Source organism: Otolemur garnettii, unplaced genomic scaffold (assembly GCF_000181295.1).
Source record: "Otolemur garnettii isolate 467f Iridium unplaced genomic scaffold, OtoGar3 scaffold00193, whole genome shotgun sequence".
Taxonomy (NCBI): domain Eukaryota; kingdom Metazoa; phylum Chordata; class Mammalia; order Primates; family Galagidae; genus Otolemur; species Otolemur garnettii.
In genome coordinates this window covers 975,450-997,842 of record NW_003852588.1, presented here as the reverse complement: position 1 = coordinate 997,842, position 22,393 = coordinate 975,450, and the positions used below count along the sequence as shown (strand labels likewise).

Here is a 22,393-nt window from a genome sequence, read left to right as displayed (position 1 = left end):
AATGGCTCCTCCTGCCAGGGCCACCTCAAGCTGCATTGTGCCTAGAATTTCTACCACACCATTTTTGCTTTTAATTTTTTTTTGTGCCTAGGTGTTTTATCTCTTCCTACCAGATGGCAAGTTCTGTTATGGCCAGAGCGTCTCCTTGCAATTTTGGCAAGTCCCACAATTGTCTACAGCTTCCAGACACCCTCTCCCTTGTATTCTAACCACAGCCTGATTTCCCTTTGCTGGGCCAACCTGCACTGTGATTGGCTGAGGGCCAGACATGTGACTTAATCTTGATCGGCCCTGGGCATTTGCTGGAGTTCCTGGTTAGCAGCCCTCTTCATCCAGAGTTGCCAAACTAATAGACGGTCTGGGAGACCGTTGTCGCTAATTCACGGAATCCTTGTCTCAGAAGGATCTTGATGACGTGGTTTGAGGCTCTCAGTGGTGTGCACCACAACTCCCCTTCTTGTTTGGCTCTTGCTTCCAAATGAAAGACACCACTGGATCTCTTGACATTTGCCATGGGCACAGAGTGGGCATAATATGGTTATTGACTTGTTGCCAGCTATGTCTAGGATGGTTAAGTAAAATATTTATTTGTGGCATTAAAAAGTTTTTATTGTGGTAAAATATACACAGTGATTACCACGTCAACCTTTTTTTTTTTTTTTTTAATATTCACACTGTGGAACTATCACCACTATCCATTTCCAGGACTTTTTCGTCATCCCAAACTGAAGCTCTGTGCCCATTACACGCCCATTCTCTCCTTTCCTCAACCCTTGGTAGCCATTATTTTACTTTCCGCCTCTGAATTTGACTGCTCTGGGTATCTCATGTAAATGGAATCGTAGAATAATTGTCATTTTGTGACTGGCTTATTTTACTTAACCCAATGTCCTCAAGGTTTATCCATTTTTCAGCATGTGTCAGAATTTACTTTTTTAATCCACCTTTTATCAACCCATTCATCTGTTATTGGACTTTGGGGCTGTTTCCCCCTTTGGCTACTGTGAATAATGCTGTGAAAATGGGCCCATAAGTAACTGTTTGACTCCCTGCTTTCAGTTCTACAGCTCTTTTGGGTCTGGGACCCTGTGCTGACTCTACGTTTACTTTTCCGAGGAAGCCACACTGTCCTCCACAGTGGCTGCACCGTTTCACATTCCGCCAACAGTGCACGAGGCACCCAGGTCTCTACATCCTCACTAACTCCTGCTGTTTATTTTTTGAAAAGATTTAAGCTTAAAGATGGGACTCTGGTAATGGTAAAATAAGAAGGAAATTACTGGGTTCATGAAACTATTAAAGCCTGAGGCTTCGGCCCGAGATCATTCCTCTCACCCCCTTTGGCAGCACCACTTTGAAGATTCTTGCTCCACCACAGGCGAACAGGTTGGGCGACATCTCGGTATCAGAGATGGGCCACTCCCTCATTCCTTGTTGTGGGGGGAGGGGACACACTCTGACTTGTAGGTAGCCAGTTCCTCACATGCTGCCCTTACCCCAGTTTTGGCTTTTGAATCAGAATAAGGCGTCTCTCCAGGACCCCTTACAGAGTGTAGGAAACCACACGGCCACATACCCGAGCCTACCCGAGAGCACATTCCCGGCGTGTCCGTTAGCAGCTGCTGCGGGACACAGTCTCTTCTCTGCCTCATTCCCCTCGCCAGGGGATCCTGTCCATCTGAGCCCTCAGGGAGACACGGAGGGCATGTGAGCTGAGAGATCTGAAACGTGCTCCATCTCAGAAAGGCTTTATTTCTACTTTGCCGTGGTCTCATACAGACTTAGAGGCACCAGCCTTTGTTTCAATTTGGCATCCTCATGACTTTTTATAGTGTTTTTCCTTAAACAATAAAATTTTGAGTAAACGCTGTACATTGCCAGCTAATCTTTTAACAATAATTTAAAAATGTTGTTGCTGTTGTATCATCAGTGCAAGACGACCAACAATGACGGTACAGTACAAGGAGTTCACAACGTGTTACAGTGGAGCAGACCGAGTCACATTTAGGCGACGGCGAGGACACAGTAGCAGTTATGTACATGCACCGAAGGCGTGCAAGTAGAGTAATACATGGTTTATACAGTGACTTCCCAAGCCCTTCTGAGGACTGTGCCTTGTCACCAGTGTCGTCCTGCGTCCTCTCCAGTGTAGGGAGTATCTGTCTTGTCTACCAGCTTCATGGCTTTTTCACTACAAAAAGTTCACCGAATCACACAGTCTGAAGCATTTAAAAAATTCTTAAAAAATAGTAACACTGAGAAAATAAAATTAACTTAAAACACTCTAATGCAACATGGAAATAAATCAACTCAAAATGTAACAGTGCAAATTGAACAGAGAGGCAGTCAGGTATCGGAGCAAGGGTATTTGGAATCTCTTAAAATGTACATTTTTAAAACTTTAATTTTTTAAATCTATTTATACCTTATTTACCTTTTGTTTAATATACTGTGTGTAAAAAAGATGGAGACAAAAATAGTTATCTGAGCTATGAAAAAAATTAAGTTATTACAGGCACATTTACTGTTTCATTCTAGAAACATCTCAGTTTCACAGGTTGAACATTCAGCAGCTGTGTGTTTTTTAAAAACATTCTTTGACCTTGAGAAAACTGGATCTCTCCTTTGGGGCAGAGTTTGGTTCTTGGCGATGGTGCAGTTACACAGTCACAGTGAGCTGCTCTGTGACACTCCATGCAAGCTCGCGTCGAGGCTCGGCTTCTCCTCGGACAGCTCCTGGTCACCACGCTCCTCTAAGGACACTGGGTCTCCGGGCAAATGAAACTGTGAGGCAGTGGGGGAATGTGGGGCCCATCGTGACGGAAGGCGACGGTTTGCTGGTCTTTCGGGCCTGGAGAAGCAGGGTTCTAGGGATGGAGCTAGCGCAGAACAAGGTAGTTCCTTCAGGGCCAAGAAAGGGAAGACCGGGTTACTCACACCTGCGGTTTGACTGTGGGACATCACCCCAACACTTCTCAAGACTCACGTCAAATGGACAGACCAGGGCCAACTCATGAACATGAGTTAATAGTTTACTCATGGAAAATAACTTAAAATGGTCAGTAAAGTGTTCAACACAAATGATTGGTGACAGGAATGGGAAGATATCAAATTATGATCAAAACATGGCAATACTGTGAGGTGGTCTGGCTCCTGAGCTCCTTCAGAACTGGACTGGGACATCCAGAAGGCAGGAGAGAGTGACTGGTCTCCACAGGCACCTGCACCATATTCCAAACCAGATGGCCCATCATTTGGCTCTCCTGAGTGACCTATATAGCTAGAGCAGCAGCTCTCAGCCTGTATTAAAGGGCCACAGCATTAGGAAGGTTGAGAACCACTGAGCTAGAATGACCCCAGTGAACTGGTCCCTGTGATTTCATCCAGTTGAATTAGCAGTGAGATTCATCTTAAAACAAATTCTGCTGCTGTTTATTCCAAACTGCTTGGCAGGAGGCTAAACAGACTCCTACAACATGGAAAAAAATGCTGCAGACAGAAATTTCTAATTTAGGTCTAGTTTTCTTTAGTGACTCTTCATTGTAGCAGCGTTTCTTTTTCTTTTTTTGAGACAGAGTCTCACTTTGTCACCCTCAGTAAAGTGCCATGGCATCATAGCTCACAGCAAACTTCAACTTTTGGACTTAAGCGATTCTCTTGCCTCAGCCTCCTGAGCAGCTGGGACCACAGGCGCCACCACAATGCCCAGCTATTTTTTGTTGCAGTTTAGCTGGGGCCAGGTTTGAACCCACCACCCTCGGTATATGGGGCTGGCAGCCTACGCACTGAGCCACAGGCACTGCCTGATTGTAGCAGCATTTTTAAAAAGTAGAACCAGAGTGCACTTTTTTTGTGTCCCAGGCATCCTCGAGTTCTGAGAGCAGCGACGTGGCACACACTCAGCCGTGCACAGGCCATCCTATGCGGATGGAGTCCTTACTCTCAAGGTGCTTTTTTGTTTTTAAAGAGTGTTGAACTGCTTGTTCTTAGCCGGCATGCTAGGAAACCAGGACACCCACACTTGAAATTTGCTGACACACAGAAATGTAAAAAGCTGTGGCATGAGGAAACCCAAAGGGGACTCCAGGACCACAGGCCAAGAAGGTGAACCCTACAATGGAAGGCACAGAGAGCAGAACGAGGCCCCTCAAAGAAAGCAAGGGAGTTGAAGGATTTAAAGAGATACGTCAGGCAACTGCAAAGACCAGAATGAGGAGAGATTTGCCAGCAGTATAGGAGAGCAGCAGGGGGTGGGTGGGGGACAGATGGCCCTGTGAGATGAGCGATGCAACTCAGGAGAGATGGAGCATGGGGGAGACAGAGCGGCCTGTGGAGTGCGAGGTTTCTGGAGGAGTGATGGGGTGAATGGCTTCCCTGCCTCCCGTGGGGGCAGCAGAAAAGGAGCATTAACCACAGACGCTACTCTGTAGTTGATGCTTCCTGCTCGTTTTGTGACTGGCACTTTACTCCATGGTGGGAGAAGCCCTGTCAGCAAAGCATTCTGCTGCTGCCACCATGACAATCAGGTAAGACACCATTAGCACCACTGAGGGACAAGCCAGCCCAGGTACCACTGTGTCCTCCCCGCACCTCAGTCCACTGTCCTGGGGGGGCACATGTGGTTTGAGAAATCTGCTCCCCTTACTGTAAGAGCAGTTTATGTCGTATCTGCTGTAAGTGTTGTGGCGTGTTGGTGAGGCTGTCGCTGAACAAGAACAGTTTTCATGGGACCAGTTTGCATCTGTTCACCAGCAGATGCTTGTGCAGGAAGTAAGAAAGGTCATGTGACCCCAAGTTCAGGGGAATGAGCCTTTTCCTTAGAAATACACACAAGCAAATGCTGTTGGGTTTTCCCAGCAAGTCACTGTAGTGGGCTACTCGGGCTTCTTGTTCTGGGTGCTGCCCCCACAGCACCGTCTTGGAATCTTGGAAATGACCTTCCCCATATGGTGTCATTTTTTTCATGGGGACATATCTGTTGTCTTTCACAGTCCACTATACCTTGAGTCAAGGAGAGTGGACGAGGTGGGTGGGTGACTATATCCCGGATCCAAAACAAAGTATGTGTTTTCTCATGTGCTTTGATTCAGGCTCTGAAAGCAGTTCTGAAATAAGTTCTCCAAATATATGGAGCAGGGACTGCTTCATTTACTGATTCAAAAACTATCTGTTAGCAATCACGTACTGTCACCTACAGTGCTCACTGGGAAGGATAAGATATATTTGGGTTTATTCCTTGTAGTATGATTCTGAAAAAATGAGAAAAACCTTATCACTTTATGGTCACACCTCATTTCAGCAGGTGGCACTGAACATATGTGACCAAAATGCTGGTGAACAGGTGCGCAGCTGGGCTCAATGTCCCCCTCAGGTGAGACCTCTGTGCCTGAGGTGTCCTCTCCCAAGCAAGATCTCACTTCTGTGAAAGTGCCTTGGCTGCAAGCTGCACAGGAGGGAAATCTCAGCAGAACCTCTATAACTTAAAAAAGTTCTTTGCACTGAGGGATCAGCCCTTGAGTGGGGCAAATGGGAGTTGGTCTGGCCAGTCTGTCCCTGGGGATAAGCCAGTCCCGGCAGCCTTGGATGGACAAGGGAGCACTTCCTCTGGGCTCAGCTCCCTCAGGTGTGAGTGTCAGGTACCATCCATGAGTCACACAATCGCTCAGACAGTTGGGAAACAAGGAACAGAGCACTTACAGCGTGAGGCAGGCAGGGCTAGAGTCCCCAGGGGGCAGTTAGTAAGACAGTTTGGTTCTGGACAGAACAGACAGAAAAAGAAAAGAAAATCAAGTAGGTTGGAAAGTATTTTTCAAACAGAACAGTAAAGATTCAAAGTCAGCAAGCCCGGTGCCAGAGGTCCGTCCCTCCCACTCGGGGACGGCCACCAGGAGAGACTGGAGAGCTCTCAGGTCCAGCACACTGACCCTGAGGCAGTGTGGGGGAGGGGCTGGGGGCAGCACAGGCCTGTCCTCTGCCATCTGCCACCGAGCAAAGAAGGAACTGCAATGGAATAGCCGCTCTGGCTTCTGTGCTTCCCCAGTCACCCTTTAGCAGTTAGCATTTCACAGGGGCTTTGGCAAACAGAGCAATGGAAATCGCATGACTGCCATGTATGAAACAGAGGCCACTATATGGCCGGTCTTGTTTTGGTCACAATAATCAAATGGTTGCTGCTTATACTAAAAATTTCCCCTCCTATTTTCCACTTAGACAGGGGAGGAAAGAATAGCATTCCAGTGGCACATCTTCCTCTCTGCACTGGAACTCCTTCCCACGGCAGCTCTCGGCACTGCTGAGCTGGTGCCACGGCACTGAGTCGCTCAGTGAGAGTGAAGCTAGGCTGTTGCCTAAGTCACCCCTGAATCTAGGACATTCAGGGAAAGATTCCACACCAGGATGCTCAGCATAGGCTGGAAAATCAGAAGCAGTCCTGGTGATTTTGGAATAAAAGCCTATAACTACTACATAATTTATGGAGAGATGGGTGGGAGTCACCAATGGCCCTAATATATTACATCAATTCAAACAAGGGATAATTCCAGTAGAATCTAGAACAGAAAAGGGAAAAAGAGACGCAGACACTGCCACTGAGTGCTCCATGCAGGTTCTGGGACCCTGAAACTGTCTTGTTCCCTCCCAATCATCTCTTTTGGTTGCAAACACTAAGTGAGGAGAAAATTTAAATACATACTTTATCGGTGGGGTGGGGGCACAGCTTTGTACTGATGAAACAGTTTTCATGCCATAGTGTTGGGATTCTGTCATAAAACCATTTTCTTTAAGTTATCACAGATGGCATGCAGCGTTTACTGTTAGTAACTCAAAGCAATTTTTAGTTCATAGAAATTAATTTCCAATATAAATGGACACTGACACACCAATCAATGCTTCAGGACTAAGCCCTGATTTCAGCTGCCTGGGAAGGCTGAGCCTTCACTCATAATCAGATCTTCCACTGCAGGAAAACGTACCTGAGGGCCAGGGGCATGGGGGCAACGGGAACACGCAACCAGCAGTGTGTGTCCTTCTCAGCATGTCACCAAGGACACCACAGAGACCCAGATCTTTGGAACACGTAGGCCACATACTAGCTATTCGTATTAGGTTGAACCGTATGGAATGGCCATTTCTGTAGGTCACTGGCAGTTCCATGAGGTTCAGACTTAAACTCTCTACCTTGAATTAAATATTCCTTGGTGGGTGGGACTGGGAATTGAACCACCATCTACCCTCCTAGGGAAATTTGGGCCACGAAACACAGGAGCACACCTTCCTCCTCTCCCCCCATGAAGCCAGGGCTGCCCCTGCACAGCCAGGAAGCAGCAGCCAGCCCCAAGGACACGGCTTGCCTTTGTTGCTGCCTCCTCCAACCCTTGCCATCTGCAGAGGCCTGGGCTGAAGAACGCTCATGGGGTCAGGTGTTCACAGTCTAGAGTTTGCTCTTCCTGGCTCTGTATCAGAATCAAATCCAAGGTTGGTTAATGTGTGAATAATGTCAAGGGGCTCATGATCATCTCATATTGTATTCTGATTTTAGCCATTTGTTTCACCTGGTGTTATTTATTGATAGGGGAATTCATGGCCACAGAGAGGGCGAGTGATCTATGAGATGCCAGATGGCCATTCTGTACTGAAGCCAGTCTGGGAATCCAGGTGTTCCTCTGGTTCCTGATGTGCTGTGTCCATGTGCTCCAGCCCCCTCCCCCAGCTCAGCTCTCACGTGGTTACATGCGTGTCCCAAGGTCTGCAGAACGCAGAGAGCCCTGACATAGCTCTTACATAGGCTGCACATGTGCAGATTCATACAGAATGGGGCAAATTATGACCCCCAAATGAAAAGTCCAGATAAATAAATAAGGATCAATTGCTTAGACCAGAGGACAGACCCTGAATCAGACCATGTCCTCAGTGAGGACAATAAAGTGAAATTTCCCTTAGGAAGTTGTTCAGGGTGCATGTTTCTGTCTATTCCATTCTCCCCTAAACCCAACACCTCCCAGCTTCCCAACAATTATGAACAAGGATTCCTGAAATAGAGTGAGCATAACTCCAGGCCTCAGCATGCCTGACAGCTACGTGGGAGAACTGGGGGGACACTTGGCTTTCATTACCTCCATGGACCCTGGCTCCATCGTGTCCCCCAGCGAGTGGCTGTCACTGTTAAGACTTGGGGTGCCGTGGGCAGCCTGCCGCCTCTCCTCCTTTAAGGCATGTTCCAACAGCTTCTTGTTGAGGATCCGGGCCACGTTCTCAGCGAGTGTGTAGCCGGGTGGAGCGGATAAGTCCTGCCTCACAGGTGTGCCCTCTCCCCCTTCCTCCCTGCACATCTCTGAGCCCACCCCACTGGGGCTGGGCGACCTTCCTTGGGAATTAGTGCCTGTTTCCTGGCCTGGGCCCAGCTCTGGTCGGGGTTCTGCTGAGTGAGACCGACCGCAGGCCCGCATCCCCTTCTGGAAGGGGTCCTGCACCACGGGGCTGTGATCGATGATGTTGAAGAGGCTGGAGAGGCCGTCGTTGATGGTGTTGTGCACAGGGCTCTCCCTTGTGGTGGTGGAGCGTGCCCAGGCTGACTCGCTGTACCCTCTCTGGGCCATCCCTGGGGAAGTCCTGTTATTTGGCTGGTCAGTTTTGGGGAGCGGCTTCCTCTGTAGCTTGGGAGAACCATACTTAGGGGAGCAGCATGTACGTTCAAACTTGGCCTGCACCTTTTCAATGGCAGGGGCCACCTGCCTGCTTCTAAGGCTGCGGGAAGGAGATGACACGGGGGTGGTGCCACCCCCGGCCTTTGGCGTGAGACACTTGTGGGGGCTGCTGGTGACAGTGCTGCTGCGTAGGGCTTCAGTCTGCAGGCCCACACTGATGGTCTGGACGGTCTGTGTCCCTGTCGTCCGGGACCCGTTGGTCTGGCAGGCCATGTCCTTGACTTGCGGCTCGGCAGGACCAGCGCAGATGGCATTTCTGACAGAGAAGGCCACTTCCTTCATGTCATCACTCATGTTCTTGGATATTTCCAGGCTGTGCAAGGGGGAGGCAAACCCCAGGGAGGTGCAGAGGGGTGTGTCGAGGGGGCGCCACGCCCCCTCTGTGTACTCTCGTGGGTGTCTGGGGGGAGTGCAGGACCACCTGCTAATCACGGGCTCCAGAGGGCCCCCCTTGGCATCTCCCAGGCCCCCTCTGGCCCTGCTTGTGGGGAAGGGGCCCTCGTTGCCCACCGTGGCGATGCTGTCGACCCTGCGCACGACAGGCGGGCTGTGCAGCACACGCACCCCGGACTGCTCAGTGAGGACGTGGCTTCTCAGCGGCTGCTTCTGGCAGTGCTCTGGGCTGGTCATGGTGTCAGTGGTCATGGTGACACTTGTGGTCAAGTACCAGGAGGAGTCAGGGAAAGGCTCTGCGCTGGCCTCATGCCCTGCCCGCCCCACCTCGGTCCTCTCTGCCCAGAGGTCCATAGGCCTTTCTGTCCCAGCCCCACCATGGCCCCTGGGGGGCGTGTAGTCCCAGCTCTTGCTGTTGAACTCCTCGATGTACTTGAGGTCATCTGGAGACAGGGGTGGGGTGATGTCCTCCTTGCCACTGGTGGACTGCAGGCCCTTCTCAGGCAGAAAAGGGGAGACGTCCATCAGGCGCTGAAACTCGGACATGGAGGACACAGACACTGCCCTGGGGAAAGTGAAGGGAGAGCGTCAGCGCCCACCAGGATGCCCTGGCACACCACAGCACCTGCTCTGCCCCACGTGGGGAGGACCTGTGGACTGTCGGCACACTGTTCAGTGGCCAGATGTGCTCCATGCCTGAGCTCTCCCAGTGGGTGTTCCCTGGACCTTTTATGGCTCTGCAATGTTACTAAAGCTTTGTACTGGTCAGAAATTGAACACAGCCAACCAGCCAAGCCTCATATCCTGTGGAAACAAGTAAGAGGGGGCTATAAGGCGGGCATGGCTGAACTCCAGGCTGTGCTCGGCCTCTGCATGGAGATGAGCACCTCCAGCTACAGCCCTGCTGTGAGTGCAGAGCCCCGGGTGTCACTGCAGTGCCCATTCCATGCAGGTGGACACCCCCATTCCTGCCTGCAGTGGGCCACAACACAACAGGATAGCCTCAAGTCTCTTCACTTGGTTAAATTCTGCTGGCTTCAAGTACTAACAGTCTCCAAAGTACACTTGGAAGATACAGAAGAAAGGGGTGAAGTGGAAATCCTGATCAGATCAGAAATTACGTACCAAACAGAAGCTCACCCGGCCCTGCCCCAGCTCACCAAGGGGATTAGTTCTTTATGACCAATTATTTGTTTGTATGTATTTTTGATTAAAAGAAAAACTCCCTCAGACACATGAACACACAGCAGGGTAAAAATAGGTGGGCCAAACTGACAGCAGGCACCGGAGTGGTGCTGGGAATGTGTGTACCTAAGACAGGTAGCTGGAGCTCTAGGCAGCAGCCAGCCACCCAGGGCAATGAAGTGATGGCTGGGGAGTGGGGGCATGAGGTTTCACAGACTCACTGTCTCTGCAACTAAGACCAGTTCTCATGGGACATATGCCCTGCCCCCACCCAGGGAGCTACACCGGTAACACCCTGCTGAAGGGTCTCACACTGCATGCTTAGACCACTCCTCTGTAGGACCCATTAAAGACAACAAGGCCAGAATTGGGGTCTTGCTCTGAGTAAGTCTGTGTGGACAGGTACACAGACCTAGCAACACTCAGGGCAGCTTTGCTGACAGCCACTTTCACCCTGGAGCAGGGCACATACTCGTGTGGTCCTCTGGGGTGAAAGAGCAGACTAAAAGCGACATTGTCAGGCATTCCATCTAAAAACAACCTGCCAACTGTCCAGTGGTGCTTCAACAGCAGCAAGCTGGCTAGAACCAGTGCTGGAAATGAAAGGAAATTGAAGGGATGGATTGATTTTTCACAAGGTCTTCAGCTTTGTAGCAAACAGCAATTTCTTCTTTTCGTTTCTGGTTAACTCAGAGGGGCTGCACTGACAGTGAGTGTTAGGGTGCTGTTCTGGATGCACGTGCTCTGCAGCGGCTGCAGCCCATCCTCCCACGGTTTATGGGCGGGGCACACCTCAATCCCACTCGCCCACAGAGGAACTGCTCTCAGAGTTCATCAGGGGCACCGGTATGGGTGGGGACACTGTGCCTCTGGGGTATGGCTGGATATAGTGGAGCAGGGATGATGAGGACAGAGAAAGGAGAGTGGTGAGCCTTAGCTGTGGCCAAAGCAAACAGACAGTACCCATGAGAATAGGATGCGTGGAGCACGTGCAGGCACTCACAGGTGTGCAGCACAGTCTGTGAGACACACACCAGGCTGTTAGAAGCCAGAGGGAGGGAGGCGCCTGTGGCTTAGTGAGTAGGGTGCCGGCCCCATACACCGAGGGTGGCAGGTTCAAACCCAGCCCCAGCCAAACTGCAACAAAAAATAGCAGGCGTTGTGGTGGGCACCTATAGTCCCAGCTACTTGGGAGACGGAGGCAAGAGAATCCCCTAAGCCCAAGAGCTGGAGGTTACTGTGAGCAGTGACGCCATAGCACTCTACCAAGAGTGACAAAGTGAGACTCTGTCCCTAAAAAAAAAAAAAAAAAAAAAAGCCAGAGAAGAAAAGGGGATGTGGGGAGGGCACATTTAGTTTTCACTTGGGACATATTGACATTATTTACATTTTACAACAAATATGGATTATGTCTGAAATTAACATAAGGAAGATTTAAAAAACAAAGGGCTGCTGACTTGGGTGCTAAAGGAGAGGACCCGTAAACTCAGACCCAGACACCAACGTGGATGCTGCTAAGAATGGAGGGAAAGTGGGAACAAAACTCTGTTCATTGCCTGTTCTGTGCCAAGTGCTGCTTTAATTATTACAAGCTACCAAAAAACCAAACCCCCCAATACTTCCTGTTTATAGATGAGGAAAGGAAACTGAGGCACCAAGCTGTTGAATAACCTCCCCAAAGTCAAGTGGCCGGTAAGAAGCAGAAGCAATTTGCAGCCAGGCGCTTGGCCATAGCGCCTGAGCGGCCACGTGCTGCCTGCACTGCTGAGAATGACGAGAGAAGGCCGGGCAGGCCCTGAGACACGCCAGCAGCACCACGCCGTGCTGTAGGGAGCTCACAGAGGCCAAATGGGAAGGAGGCAGAGGAAAGTCAAGGACGAAAGGACCTGAAAATGGCAAATTTACTGAGAAGAAACTTCATGTAGTTAAAAGAGTTACATATTTGTCTGTAGAATTAATAAAAAGTAAAACTAGAGAAAAGTCTGGGGAGGGAAAAGTTGGTATACAGCATCAGCCTCAATCACCATGTATTTTCTTTAAGGACTATTGCTAAGGGAGCTTTTAAATAAAGAATATAAAATGTCTCATAGCATATACATAAGGAATTTTCCAGGCTTTAAATGAGAAAAGAGAGGTTTCCAAGGGCTTTTCCAAAATCACTGAACACAAGCATTCTTGTGTATACATAACAACACTACAACTGGGACGTCCTTGTCATGAAGCTGACACACGCACACGCACAGCACGCCTACCCTCTGTGTTGCTGATAATAAAAAAATACCAATTTATGAAATGAAGAATAATAAAGCAACCACTTATTCAGCAGTCTTTCATTTTAAGTCATTTTGAAGAGAGTATTAAAATAGACAACATCAATTAAGATGGAATTTTGAGACGAAGAGATTTTTATTTCGATAATCTATTATTTTCATCAATCCGACTTACCTTTGAAGATTCCCCTTGTGACTTTCTTCTTCCTATAAGAAGAAATAACTTGGTCAGAATCAGGTAAGTTTGGTTCCCAAGGAGCCCTGATGTGCTTAAGTGATGTGTTTGCTGCGCTCCTCGTTCCTCGAGGAAGACGCCATTTGGAATGTACGCTGAGGCCTGTGGTCAGGAGAGCTACCACCCCAGAGTCCTTTGAAGTACAGTAATAAAGTGGCGCCCGCGGTGTGATGAGGGTGTGGGAGCTTCTGCAGTTTAGGGAAGAGCCGATGCGAGTGAGAAAAATGGGCTGTAAACTTCCTCATGGAGGAAGCGGCTCTTCTGTGCTTCCTCAAAGGACTTCACTAACTACGTGAATTTCAAAGGCAGCTCTTATAATGACCCGAGTAAGTCAGAGAGAGAGAAAAAGAAAGCTAGAGAGAGGGAGAAGGAGAAAAGAAAGAGGGGGAATGGGGGGACAGAGGGAGGGAGAGGAAGAGACAGGAAAACAAAGGGTAGTGAACTAAGTTAGGAGACTAATGTCCCTTGGTCCAAATCTTGCTATAAAAGTTGGTGTGACAGCCTTAGGCTTGGATACTCACTTGGTTTTAAATATTCCACTTTTCCTTAAGAAGAATGACAGCCGCGCTGGCAGAGAACACCACAAACACAAGGTTTTCCGGAGAAAAAACACCCTGTGCTGACACAGCGTTGAAGCAGCAAGCCTTTGATAGTCATGGAAACTGTTCCCCAGGATGGTACACTGCGGGGCTCGCTTCCCCTTAGACTAGAGTGTGCCCTGTCCCTGTCCCACAGAGGAGCAGGGCAGTCCCAGCCACTGCAGAGTGGGAACGCAGATAGTCTCCTGACCCCAGTCCTACACCTTGTCTGCTATGAAATGGGCCATGCAAGATTGCTGCTAGACCACACAGGGTGGAATCACGGCCATGTTGGGTCAACCTGGTACATACTGCTGAGAGCAAGGCGCTTGGCCTCACTGACATCTAACCGAAGTATAATTTCCCCAATCTCAGCAACACTATTTGATGTGAACTCTCCTAAGTATTAAGTGTTTGGGAGACTAAATGATGGGTGCAGCAGTTGTTAAATCTGTTTAATGATGCTTAAAATTAGTTTTTAAAATGAGATTTTAGAGAAATGCAACTAATCCTGTGTCCTGGAGATTTCAGTACATAGCTTAGCTCCCTTATTTGGTAATCTAATTTACTTAAGTTTTCTAAGTGTTGAATTTTTTTTCTCTTTTCCCCCAAATAAGATATTTATAGTATATCATTGTTTTTAGTAATATTTGCTGTTTCCAAATGTTAGGAAATTTCTCTAAAACAGAATTTTTTTGGTTATTAGGTTTTGTAGACTCAGAAGACTATACTATGATTTCAAGAAAAGTTGAATTTATACATGTAGAATTATTTACTTCTTCTTGTAGGTTGGACACACTTATTGATGGGACCTTCCTTTTACATGAGACACTAGCTGGGTATTTCTAAGTGTTCAACAAGGCGGCAAAGCCAAACTGACCACAGAGTACACTAGGAGTCTGGGGTCAGGGCCACCAAGCCAAACCCTCAGTATCCTGAAGATTTTGTTTTTATTCAATTCAGGGGTTGCCATATATATGCAAAAACCACTAGAGCCTGCCAGGATGGGAATTTAAAAGAACCCTGCTTGGTTTAAGAACCCCTCATTGCAAAGTATTTAACCAGGATGGACAAGACCAGGCTGACCTCGGGGAGGCAATTCCTGAATTCCCTCTCAGGCCTACAGGGTGGTGGCTCCTCTGGCTCGTCATCCAGGGACAAGGCATCCAGGTAGAGGTTCTCACTGGCCGAGCACCTGTCCGACTCCTTCAGCTTAGACAGTGGCCGGTCTTCAAATGGGATGGAGTCGGTCTCTGCACATGGCCACGCTGTCATGGGATGGGACATACGGAGGCTGCCCTGGTGGGGACAGGGGCGACCACTGCCTTCCTTTTGATCAGAGAGGAAACTGCCACTTCTCCGGGGACTGTTCTCTTTCTGCAACTTTAGAATTTTAAAAATGAAAATAATTAGCCTCACTTTTCCATCTCAGAGTCTCCCGTAAACCTTCTTGTCTCTGTAATTTGGAATTACATATGGGTCAATCTGGAAGACTTTTTTAGAAGCACGTGTTCTTAAAGTTCTGACCTTAATTTCATAATATAACACAACATTACAAATTCTTAAAAAAAATAAAAAACCCACAGTTTTAGCTGGACTAGAAAATCTGCATTAACCACACACAAGCATTGACAGTTCTTTCTGATGTCAACATATGTTACTTTGAGTGCTGTGCTCGTGAGAAATTCTACATTTACTTTTAAAAAATCTAATTTGTTAAACTACAAGTCAAAATTCTTTTATGTAATTACCTTCAAAACTTAATGCAAACTAAGAATACCATCAGTGATAACAAACTTCTGAGTGTGAATCTGAATTCCCTAACTGGCCCCAAACCACTGGGCAGGTCCTGTAAAGAAGCTCAGTGCCGAAACCGGGTTATAACCATTCGATGTTAAAAACAATTTATACTTTGCTTGAGAGGATTAAAATTTAATTGTAAAAGATATGTAAAGATCTGGTAGGACTGGGGTGGGGGGTATCCACATGCCATATATTCACACCGTTTCTGTCTGATTAGGTAAACTCAAGAAAACACAGGACCTCTTGGAGTTAGAAGACAGGAATTAGAGCCATTAATTTGGCTTGTTGGTGTGCTGGCAGGTGCGTGTTCCCAACTCTCCTCAGCTCAGTTTCGGCATTTGTAAGAAGGGGACATGTACACAGCAGCCACCTGGCAGAGGCCCATCTGTGTGTAGCTCCTTGGGCCTGGGGCTTCTCCCCCTGTTACAGCACTGGGGGGCTTGGAAGGTGGGGGGTCTGTGCCAAGTCACAAGGAACTGCCGAGGTCGCAGGCAAATGGCTCCTCAGAGAAGCCCTGGTCAGTTCCCTGTCCACTCCCCTGAGCCTACCTCATCGCCTCCCGTTGTAAACACACGCACAGAAGCTCACACACTGCAACCGTTTCCACGCACGGAGCTTTGACGGGCTCTGTACTGGATGACAAGCTCACACTCTGGACAGATTGCTCTTTTGAATAAGTATACTATCTGAATGTTAAAAGTGACATTTGGATTTGACCAGAAAGAGTAGCTAAATAAAGATTTAAAGTCCTCAAGTGCTGAGATAGTGCCGGGAAATTCTAAAACTCTCTTAAATGAGGATCAGCTGATTTTTAAAAACATCAGTTACATCTCTGTGGCCTCATCTGAGGCTTCCTCCCCAAGTCAGATGTGAGCGTGGCTTGTGGACAGCCAGGAAGAAAGCCCTGTGAGATTAACGGGAACAAAAGGACTGCCACTCACCTGTAGTAAACGCTGAGGCGAGGGAACAGAACCTCAGAGCTTTACCTTTATTTTATGAGAAAGATGGAGATTCAAGCAGCCAGAGATTAAATGTTAGAGTTTGAGGTAGTTTCCAGTCAAATTAGGGAACAGGCAAATCACTCTCGGTTTGAGGCCAGACCCTTTGCTCTCTCCTCCCCCTCCCCAATGACACAATTCTTTGCAGTTCTCCCTAAGATGCTAAATGCTTTCCTTTTTTTTTTTTTTTTTTGAGACAGAGCCTCAACCTGCCCCTGGGTAGAATGCTGTGGCATCACAGCTCACAGCAACCTCCAACTCCTGGGCTCAAGCGAGTCTCCTGCCTCAGCCTCCCAAGTAGCTGGGACCACAGGCGCCCGCCACAATGCCTGGCTATTTTGTTTTGGTTGCAGACATCATTATTTGAACCCACCACCTTAGGTGTATGTGGCTGGCGCCTTAGCCACTTGAGCCACAAGTGCTGAGCCTTTTTTTTGTAAATGCTTTCTTTAAAAAAATTAAAAGGGTAGCTTTTTTATATGTTCTCTTAATATACGTTCTCACAATTTAGTTTTAACACATGATCATCTCCAAGCTATTCTGGGTAAGGAATTAAGATGCAAGGATCCCATTTCAAGCAGCACACGTGCCCCGTGCCCCAAGGGTGTGGGAGGGAAAGAATGACTAAAGCCCAGAGCTGCACACCAGGCCTTCTAACTCAGTCAAGTGGGGTTTCAAAACAAACCCAGGCGGCCAGGAGCAAGTGCACTGATGCTGGGAAGCGTTAGGTTTCCTACAACTGAACTGGAGTGGCTGCAGCTGGGGACGTCTGCTGCAATACAAGGGTCCCTAAGAGGACAGGGGTCCCGAGGGGAGTCACCTCAGGTCAGCTCTGCACCTGCTGTAACTGCAGGCTCACAGGACAAGCCTCAGAGCAGACAGAAAGTTTCAAAGATCTGCATTTCAGATAACACAGGAAACAATAAACCCTCAAGAGAGGCACCCTACCCAGACTGGTGGTAAGAAAAAAGGTCACTTCGTAAACAAGCTTTAAAAGAGTGGCCTTTCATGTCGTAGAGGCCGCAGATTTAAGAAAGTTGAAGGGCGGACACTGTTCAGTGCTGTAAGTACAGTGGTGTGTCCTACATTATCTGCGTGTCAACTGGGAACAGCACAGTTCTAAGGAGAACTGTAGCGTGACTTCATAAAAGTTTCGTACCAAACTTGGATTGAGACAGAAGACACTGAGAAGATAGACAAAATGAGTTATACGACTTAGCCACATTCCTACAGTCAAACATCATGTAAAATGCCTCATGTGGTGTAGAAATTGTGTAGGAATTTAATGACACCAGACAAGAATGAAGCGTGTGTTCTGGAAGTGGAAAATGGATTTAGTGTTACTTCCCTCACCATCTGTGTTAGGTTCTCACCGTCCAGGTTCTGTGGCTTCCCAAGTAGTCACATGTGGAGAGCACATACTGTGAAGAAGGCTCAGTTACACCTCCCGTGCATCTATGGAATGTGCAGCTAACAGTGAAATGGATGGACAACTCAATAACCCATAAACAAACAAAATCCACACACAACCATATATACTTGAGCCAATCCCCTCTTTTCAAATATTCTAGAGAAGACTTATAACTGCTTTACTTAATTCTCAGGATTAAGTACCAAGATTTATTAAGTCTTCTTTTAAAAATGTTGAATATTTTTGGGAAAAGGCCAGACTTATTTTTACAAGCCACAGTTGTACATCTGAAGCATCAGTTCATTGGTGAACAGTCCTCTTCTGAAAACAGCAATGAAATCACTCACCACACAGATTTCAGGAACAGACAAATGCCTGCAACTCCAGTGCTGCAGAGCCAGCACGCTCAGCGATGTCCACTCTGAGAACTGAGGTTCTGGGGCTGTCCACTTGGCAGCAATGTCTCAATACCGACAATTTGGAAATGGAGTTCAGCTCCTAACCACTTTTACCTTTTCAACATACAGTCTTAACATAAGGGGACCTTTAAGGAACCGACTCTTTAAAAGTTGAGTATCACCAGATGTATCTTATTAATTTTTTCTTTACTAGAAATTTCTCATTCCCAAAAGTAAGATAAGAACCTAAAAGACTTGCTTAACTTATATCCATGGTGTGACTTTCACAACAGACGAAGCTTGTGACAAGACCAGCAAGTCACTATGGCTCTGAAAGGCAAAAGGGGCCCTAGAAGGGCCATGGCAGGGATCAGAATGGCCTCATAGGGGACAGGAGGGACGTACTAAGTGAGTGATTCTAAAGTCAAGGCCATGAAAGAAGTCCGGTAACACGCTTCCTGGATTACTGTGACACTGGTCAACTAAAGTTGGATATGATAAATTCCTGACCATTTTCATAACAATCCTTGCTACTTCTACCCTGAAAATTTCCACCTAACAACAGACCCTTTCGAAGGAGCACAGACCTACAGGAGATTTAATAAAGTAGACTCCTCTGCTCAGCGCCTGTGGCTCAAACGGCTAAGGTGCCAGCCACATACACCTGAGCTAGAGGGTTCGAATCCAGCCTGGGCCTGCCAAACAACGATGGCTGCAACCAAAAATGGCCAGGCATTTTGTGGCGGGCGCCTGTAATCCCAGCTACTTGGGAGGTGGAGGCAGGAGACTTGCTTGAGCCCAGGAACTAGTTGGAGGTTGCTGTGAGCTGTGATGCCATGGCACTCTACCCAGGGTGACAGCTTGAGGCTCTGTCTCAAAAAAAAAAAAAAAAAGGAGACTCCTCATGAGTGCGCATTTCGAAGCCAAACAGGAAATGGCCAACTTTCCTCTTGGTAAGATTTGGGGAATTCCAAAATGGAGCCATATCAAAGGTCAGCAATGTGACTCATGCATGTGAGTGATCAAATCTGGGAAGAACGTCAGCTCCTTTCTATCTGCAATGTACTTTCTTCTCCTGCTTCCTTTCACCATTCAGTTGCTCTCCCTCCCTCTCTACCCATGATGCTTAAACCCACCTTTGCCATTGTACCTGCATAACCCAGGCACCACATCTGTGGACATCAGAACACATTTTTCAAAAGGCTCCCACAGAAGTGCAGGCAGTATGGGTATTTAAAGTAGAGTGATACGGTTATTTTTCCTGAACTGTTTCTTACTGATTAATACATTTCCTTGAGGCCTCATGAATTTATAAAGTATGACAGGCTGAAATAAATAAAATGTATGGTATATAAAAATCCAGGGCAGAAGAGCTCCAATCATTGGTCAATTTAATCTGTGCATCACTCAGGAACTACTGCAACTATGTGAACTGTCTAGGTCGGATGCAGTGCTGAGTAGAAAAACAGCTTCCCCCTCACCCTACACTCATCTGAGTTTTTAAGTCATTTGTTTAGCTGAAGACAATGAGCTACCTCCCTCGACTATGGTCCTATCTAATCACAGCTCAGCACGGCCACAGCAGGTACAATTGCCAGCAAATCTCCAACTTGATTCAGCAGTTTCTTTACTAATGACAACAATTCCATTCAAGCTGGAGCAGTCACTGTGACCACATCTTTAGTGGAAAACTTTAAAGGTACTTTGCTTGTTGGCAGAAATCACTGAAAAAGATCTGAAATTACCTCCTGTTTTAAGTTTAGTCTTTAAATTACTTTCAAAAGCTACTCCCTTCCCCACAAGCACTTGCACCCAGGAAAAGTTACCTACAAGCTCTGCAATGACCACCTCTGTATTGTGGAGGGGCAGGTACCTGGCTCTCCAACACTCTGGTTTCTCCCTCTCCTCTGGAAGCCCCTGACACCTCCTGACGCAGCAAGGCCCATACAGCAGCCTGGTTTTCTTTTCAGAAAAGTGCTCTTGCTTTTCTGGCCCAGTTGAGTCCACACTCTCGGCCTCACTCCCAGGCCTGGGTGCATCCCTACCTGCTCTATCCTCCACAAGAGCTCCTTCTTCTGTCGCTCCCATTCCTGCCGATCTCTGTCCAGGCGGTCGAGAAGTTCCACCTTTTCCCGGTTCCAGTTCTTCTCGCTGTGATGCATCTGCCAGCGCAGGTCCATGACCAGGCTGTGACTGTCCGCCAGGAGCTTCTGGTGCACCTCCCTCTCCTTCTTCAAGGCTCCTTTGCTCTCAGACGGAGAGCCTAGGTCTCCCAAGTTGTTCTCAGCCTTCTCTTCCAGCTGCCAAGGAGAAAAGGCTTAGGATCTCCCTCCCTGACCAGTGTGGCATTGAGGATGAAGAAAATCTCAGCACAGTTACATATGATCCCATGTTTAAACCAATATTTGGTTAATCCCATGTAAGAAACAGAATTTTCTTTTTGAGACAGAGTCTCACTCTGTCGCCCAGGTCAGACTGCTGTGGCATTGTTGCTCACAGTAATCAAACTCTTGGTCTTGAGTTTGAGACCTCTTGCCTCAGCCTCCCAAGAAGCTGTAACTACAGGCGCCCACTACAATGCCCAGCTAGTTTTTCTATTTTTAAGTAGAGACAGGGTCTCAGGATAGCTCAGACTGGTCTCAAACTCCTGAGCTCAAGAGATCCCTCGACTCAGTCTCCCAAGAGTTTTAGGATTACAGGCGTGAGTGACCACACCTGGCCAGAACAAATTTCATTTTAAAGTCCTAATTAAGAACATTTGACACAGACGGTCACACCAAATATTAAGTAACAAGCCCATGTAGCTTCCTATGCTGGCTTCTCAGCTCTAGTCACCCTTCTAAGTCACCCTGTCTCTTGTCTATACAGAATACAGTAGTTCCTTGAGGGCAGGTACCACACCTATTCCTATATTCTTAGCCCATGTGTGGAACCTGGGAATCGCACCGTGATGGAATCTAATAGTTTTCAATAAATACATGTTGAACATCCAGGAGGTTAAATATAACAAACAAACAAAAATCGTATACCTCATATATTCAATGTGGCAGAAACCAAAGAGAAAACCTTAAAGGCAGACAAGAGAAAATGTCATATTACACAGACAGGTGCAAAGGTGAGAATTACAGGAGACTTCTCATCGGAAACCATGCGAGAGAGATGACGAAGAGTGAGAGCTGAGGAGCTGATAGAAAGCTGTCAACCTGGATGGAATTCCATATCCAGCAACAGTGTGTCAAAAATGAAGGAAAAATACTTTTCAACAACAACAAAAAAATTGAAAAAAAATCGTCAGCAGACCCACAGTTTAAGAAATGACAGAGAAAAAAATAAAGAAATGACAGAAGGAGTTCTTCAGGCGTAAGGAGTACGATACCAACAGACACTGTGATCTGCACAGATAATGAAGAATGGAAATGGCGTAAATAAATAGAACACTATTTTTTTCCTATTTTTAATGGCTTGTAAATATCACTGACTATCTAAGGCAAAAATAGTTTCCATGGCCAGGTGTATTCCAGCACTCTGGGAGGCTGAGGCAGAAGGATCCCTTGAGCTCAAGAGTTCAAGACCAGCCTGAGCAAGAGTGACCCCCATCTGTACTTAAAAAAAAAAAAAAAAAGAAAAACTAGGCAGGAGTTGTGGTGGCATCTGTAATCCCAGCTACTCGAGAGGGTGAAGAAGAGGATCGCTTGAGTCCAAAAGTTTGAGGTTATTGTGAGCTATGATGCCACAGCACTCTAGCCAGAGTGAAACTCTGTTTCAAAAAAAAAAAAAGGTCACCATGTACTGCGTGTTCACAGAGTATGTATGTAGGAGTAAATTACGGCAGCAACAGCACATAGGATAGGAAGAAGGAATGGGGAATATGTTCCCAGCCTGTGAAGTCTAACATGATTTCAAGGTATACTTTGATTAAATACATATTATTTGTAGTAAAACCTAAGGAAACCATTAAAATTACAAAAATATGAAATTTCAATTTCAAATAGCTCCTGGCAATCCACATAAGTCAGAATGAAAACTGGGGTACTGAGTGTTTTACAGGTGTACCCATCTACCTGCAGATGTATCCCCAGTGCCTCCTCTCATTAGAGTCGCTTCCACAGCAGCTGACCCCTGCCCTGGCAGCAAATGGCCTCTGCTTTCCTACTTCATTAAGACATGAAGGCAGACTTCTCCTCCCGACCTGCTCCTCAGGTCTCCCTGTCCGAGTCCCCCCTCTGCAGAGTTGGAGCCCAGTCCCACTGCCTACTCAGGGATGCTGTGCCATCCATGACCCTGCAGAGCCAGGTCTCACCTAGTCCCGCTGTCTACTCAGGGATGCTGGGCTGTCTATGACCCTCTACAGTCAGGTCTCACCCAGTCCCACTGCCTACTCAGGGACGCTGTGCCATCCATGACCCTGCAGAGCCAGGTC

General features: G+C 47.4%; 1 protein-coding gene across 1 annotated transcript in view; it reads right to left on the bottom strand.

The window, feature by feature from the left end:
- Positions 1 to 1,733: 1,733 nt before the first annotated feature.
- The window catches only part of MTCL1 (microtubule crosslinking factor 1), a 124,044-nt gene continuing 103,384 nt past the window's right edge, over positions 1,734 to 22,393 (bottom strand). The window contains exons 11-16 of the mRNA XM_003800999.1: positions 20,019 to 20,273; positions 14,450 to 14,746; positions 12,726 to 12,757; positions 8,112 to 9,660; positions 5,698 to 5,754; positions 1,734 to 2,901 (exon numbers count right to left, since the gene is read on the bottom strand). Coding sequence (XP_003801047.1) covers positions 5,716 to 5,754; positions 8,112 to 9,660; positions 12,726 to 12,757; positions 14,450 to 14,746; positions 20,019 to 20,273 — 2,172 coding nt within the window. The 3' untranslated portion in view covers positions 1,734 to 2,901; positions 5,698 to 5,715. The remainder of the gene's footprint in view (positions 2,902 to 5,697; positions 5,755 to 8,111; positions 9,661 to 12,725; positions 12,758 to 14,449; positions 14,747 to 20,018; positions 20,274 to 22,393) is intronic.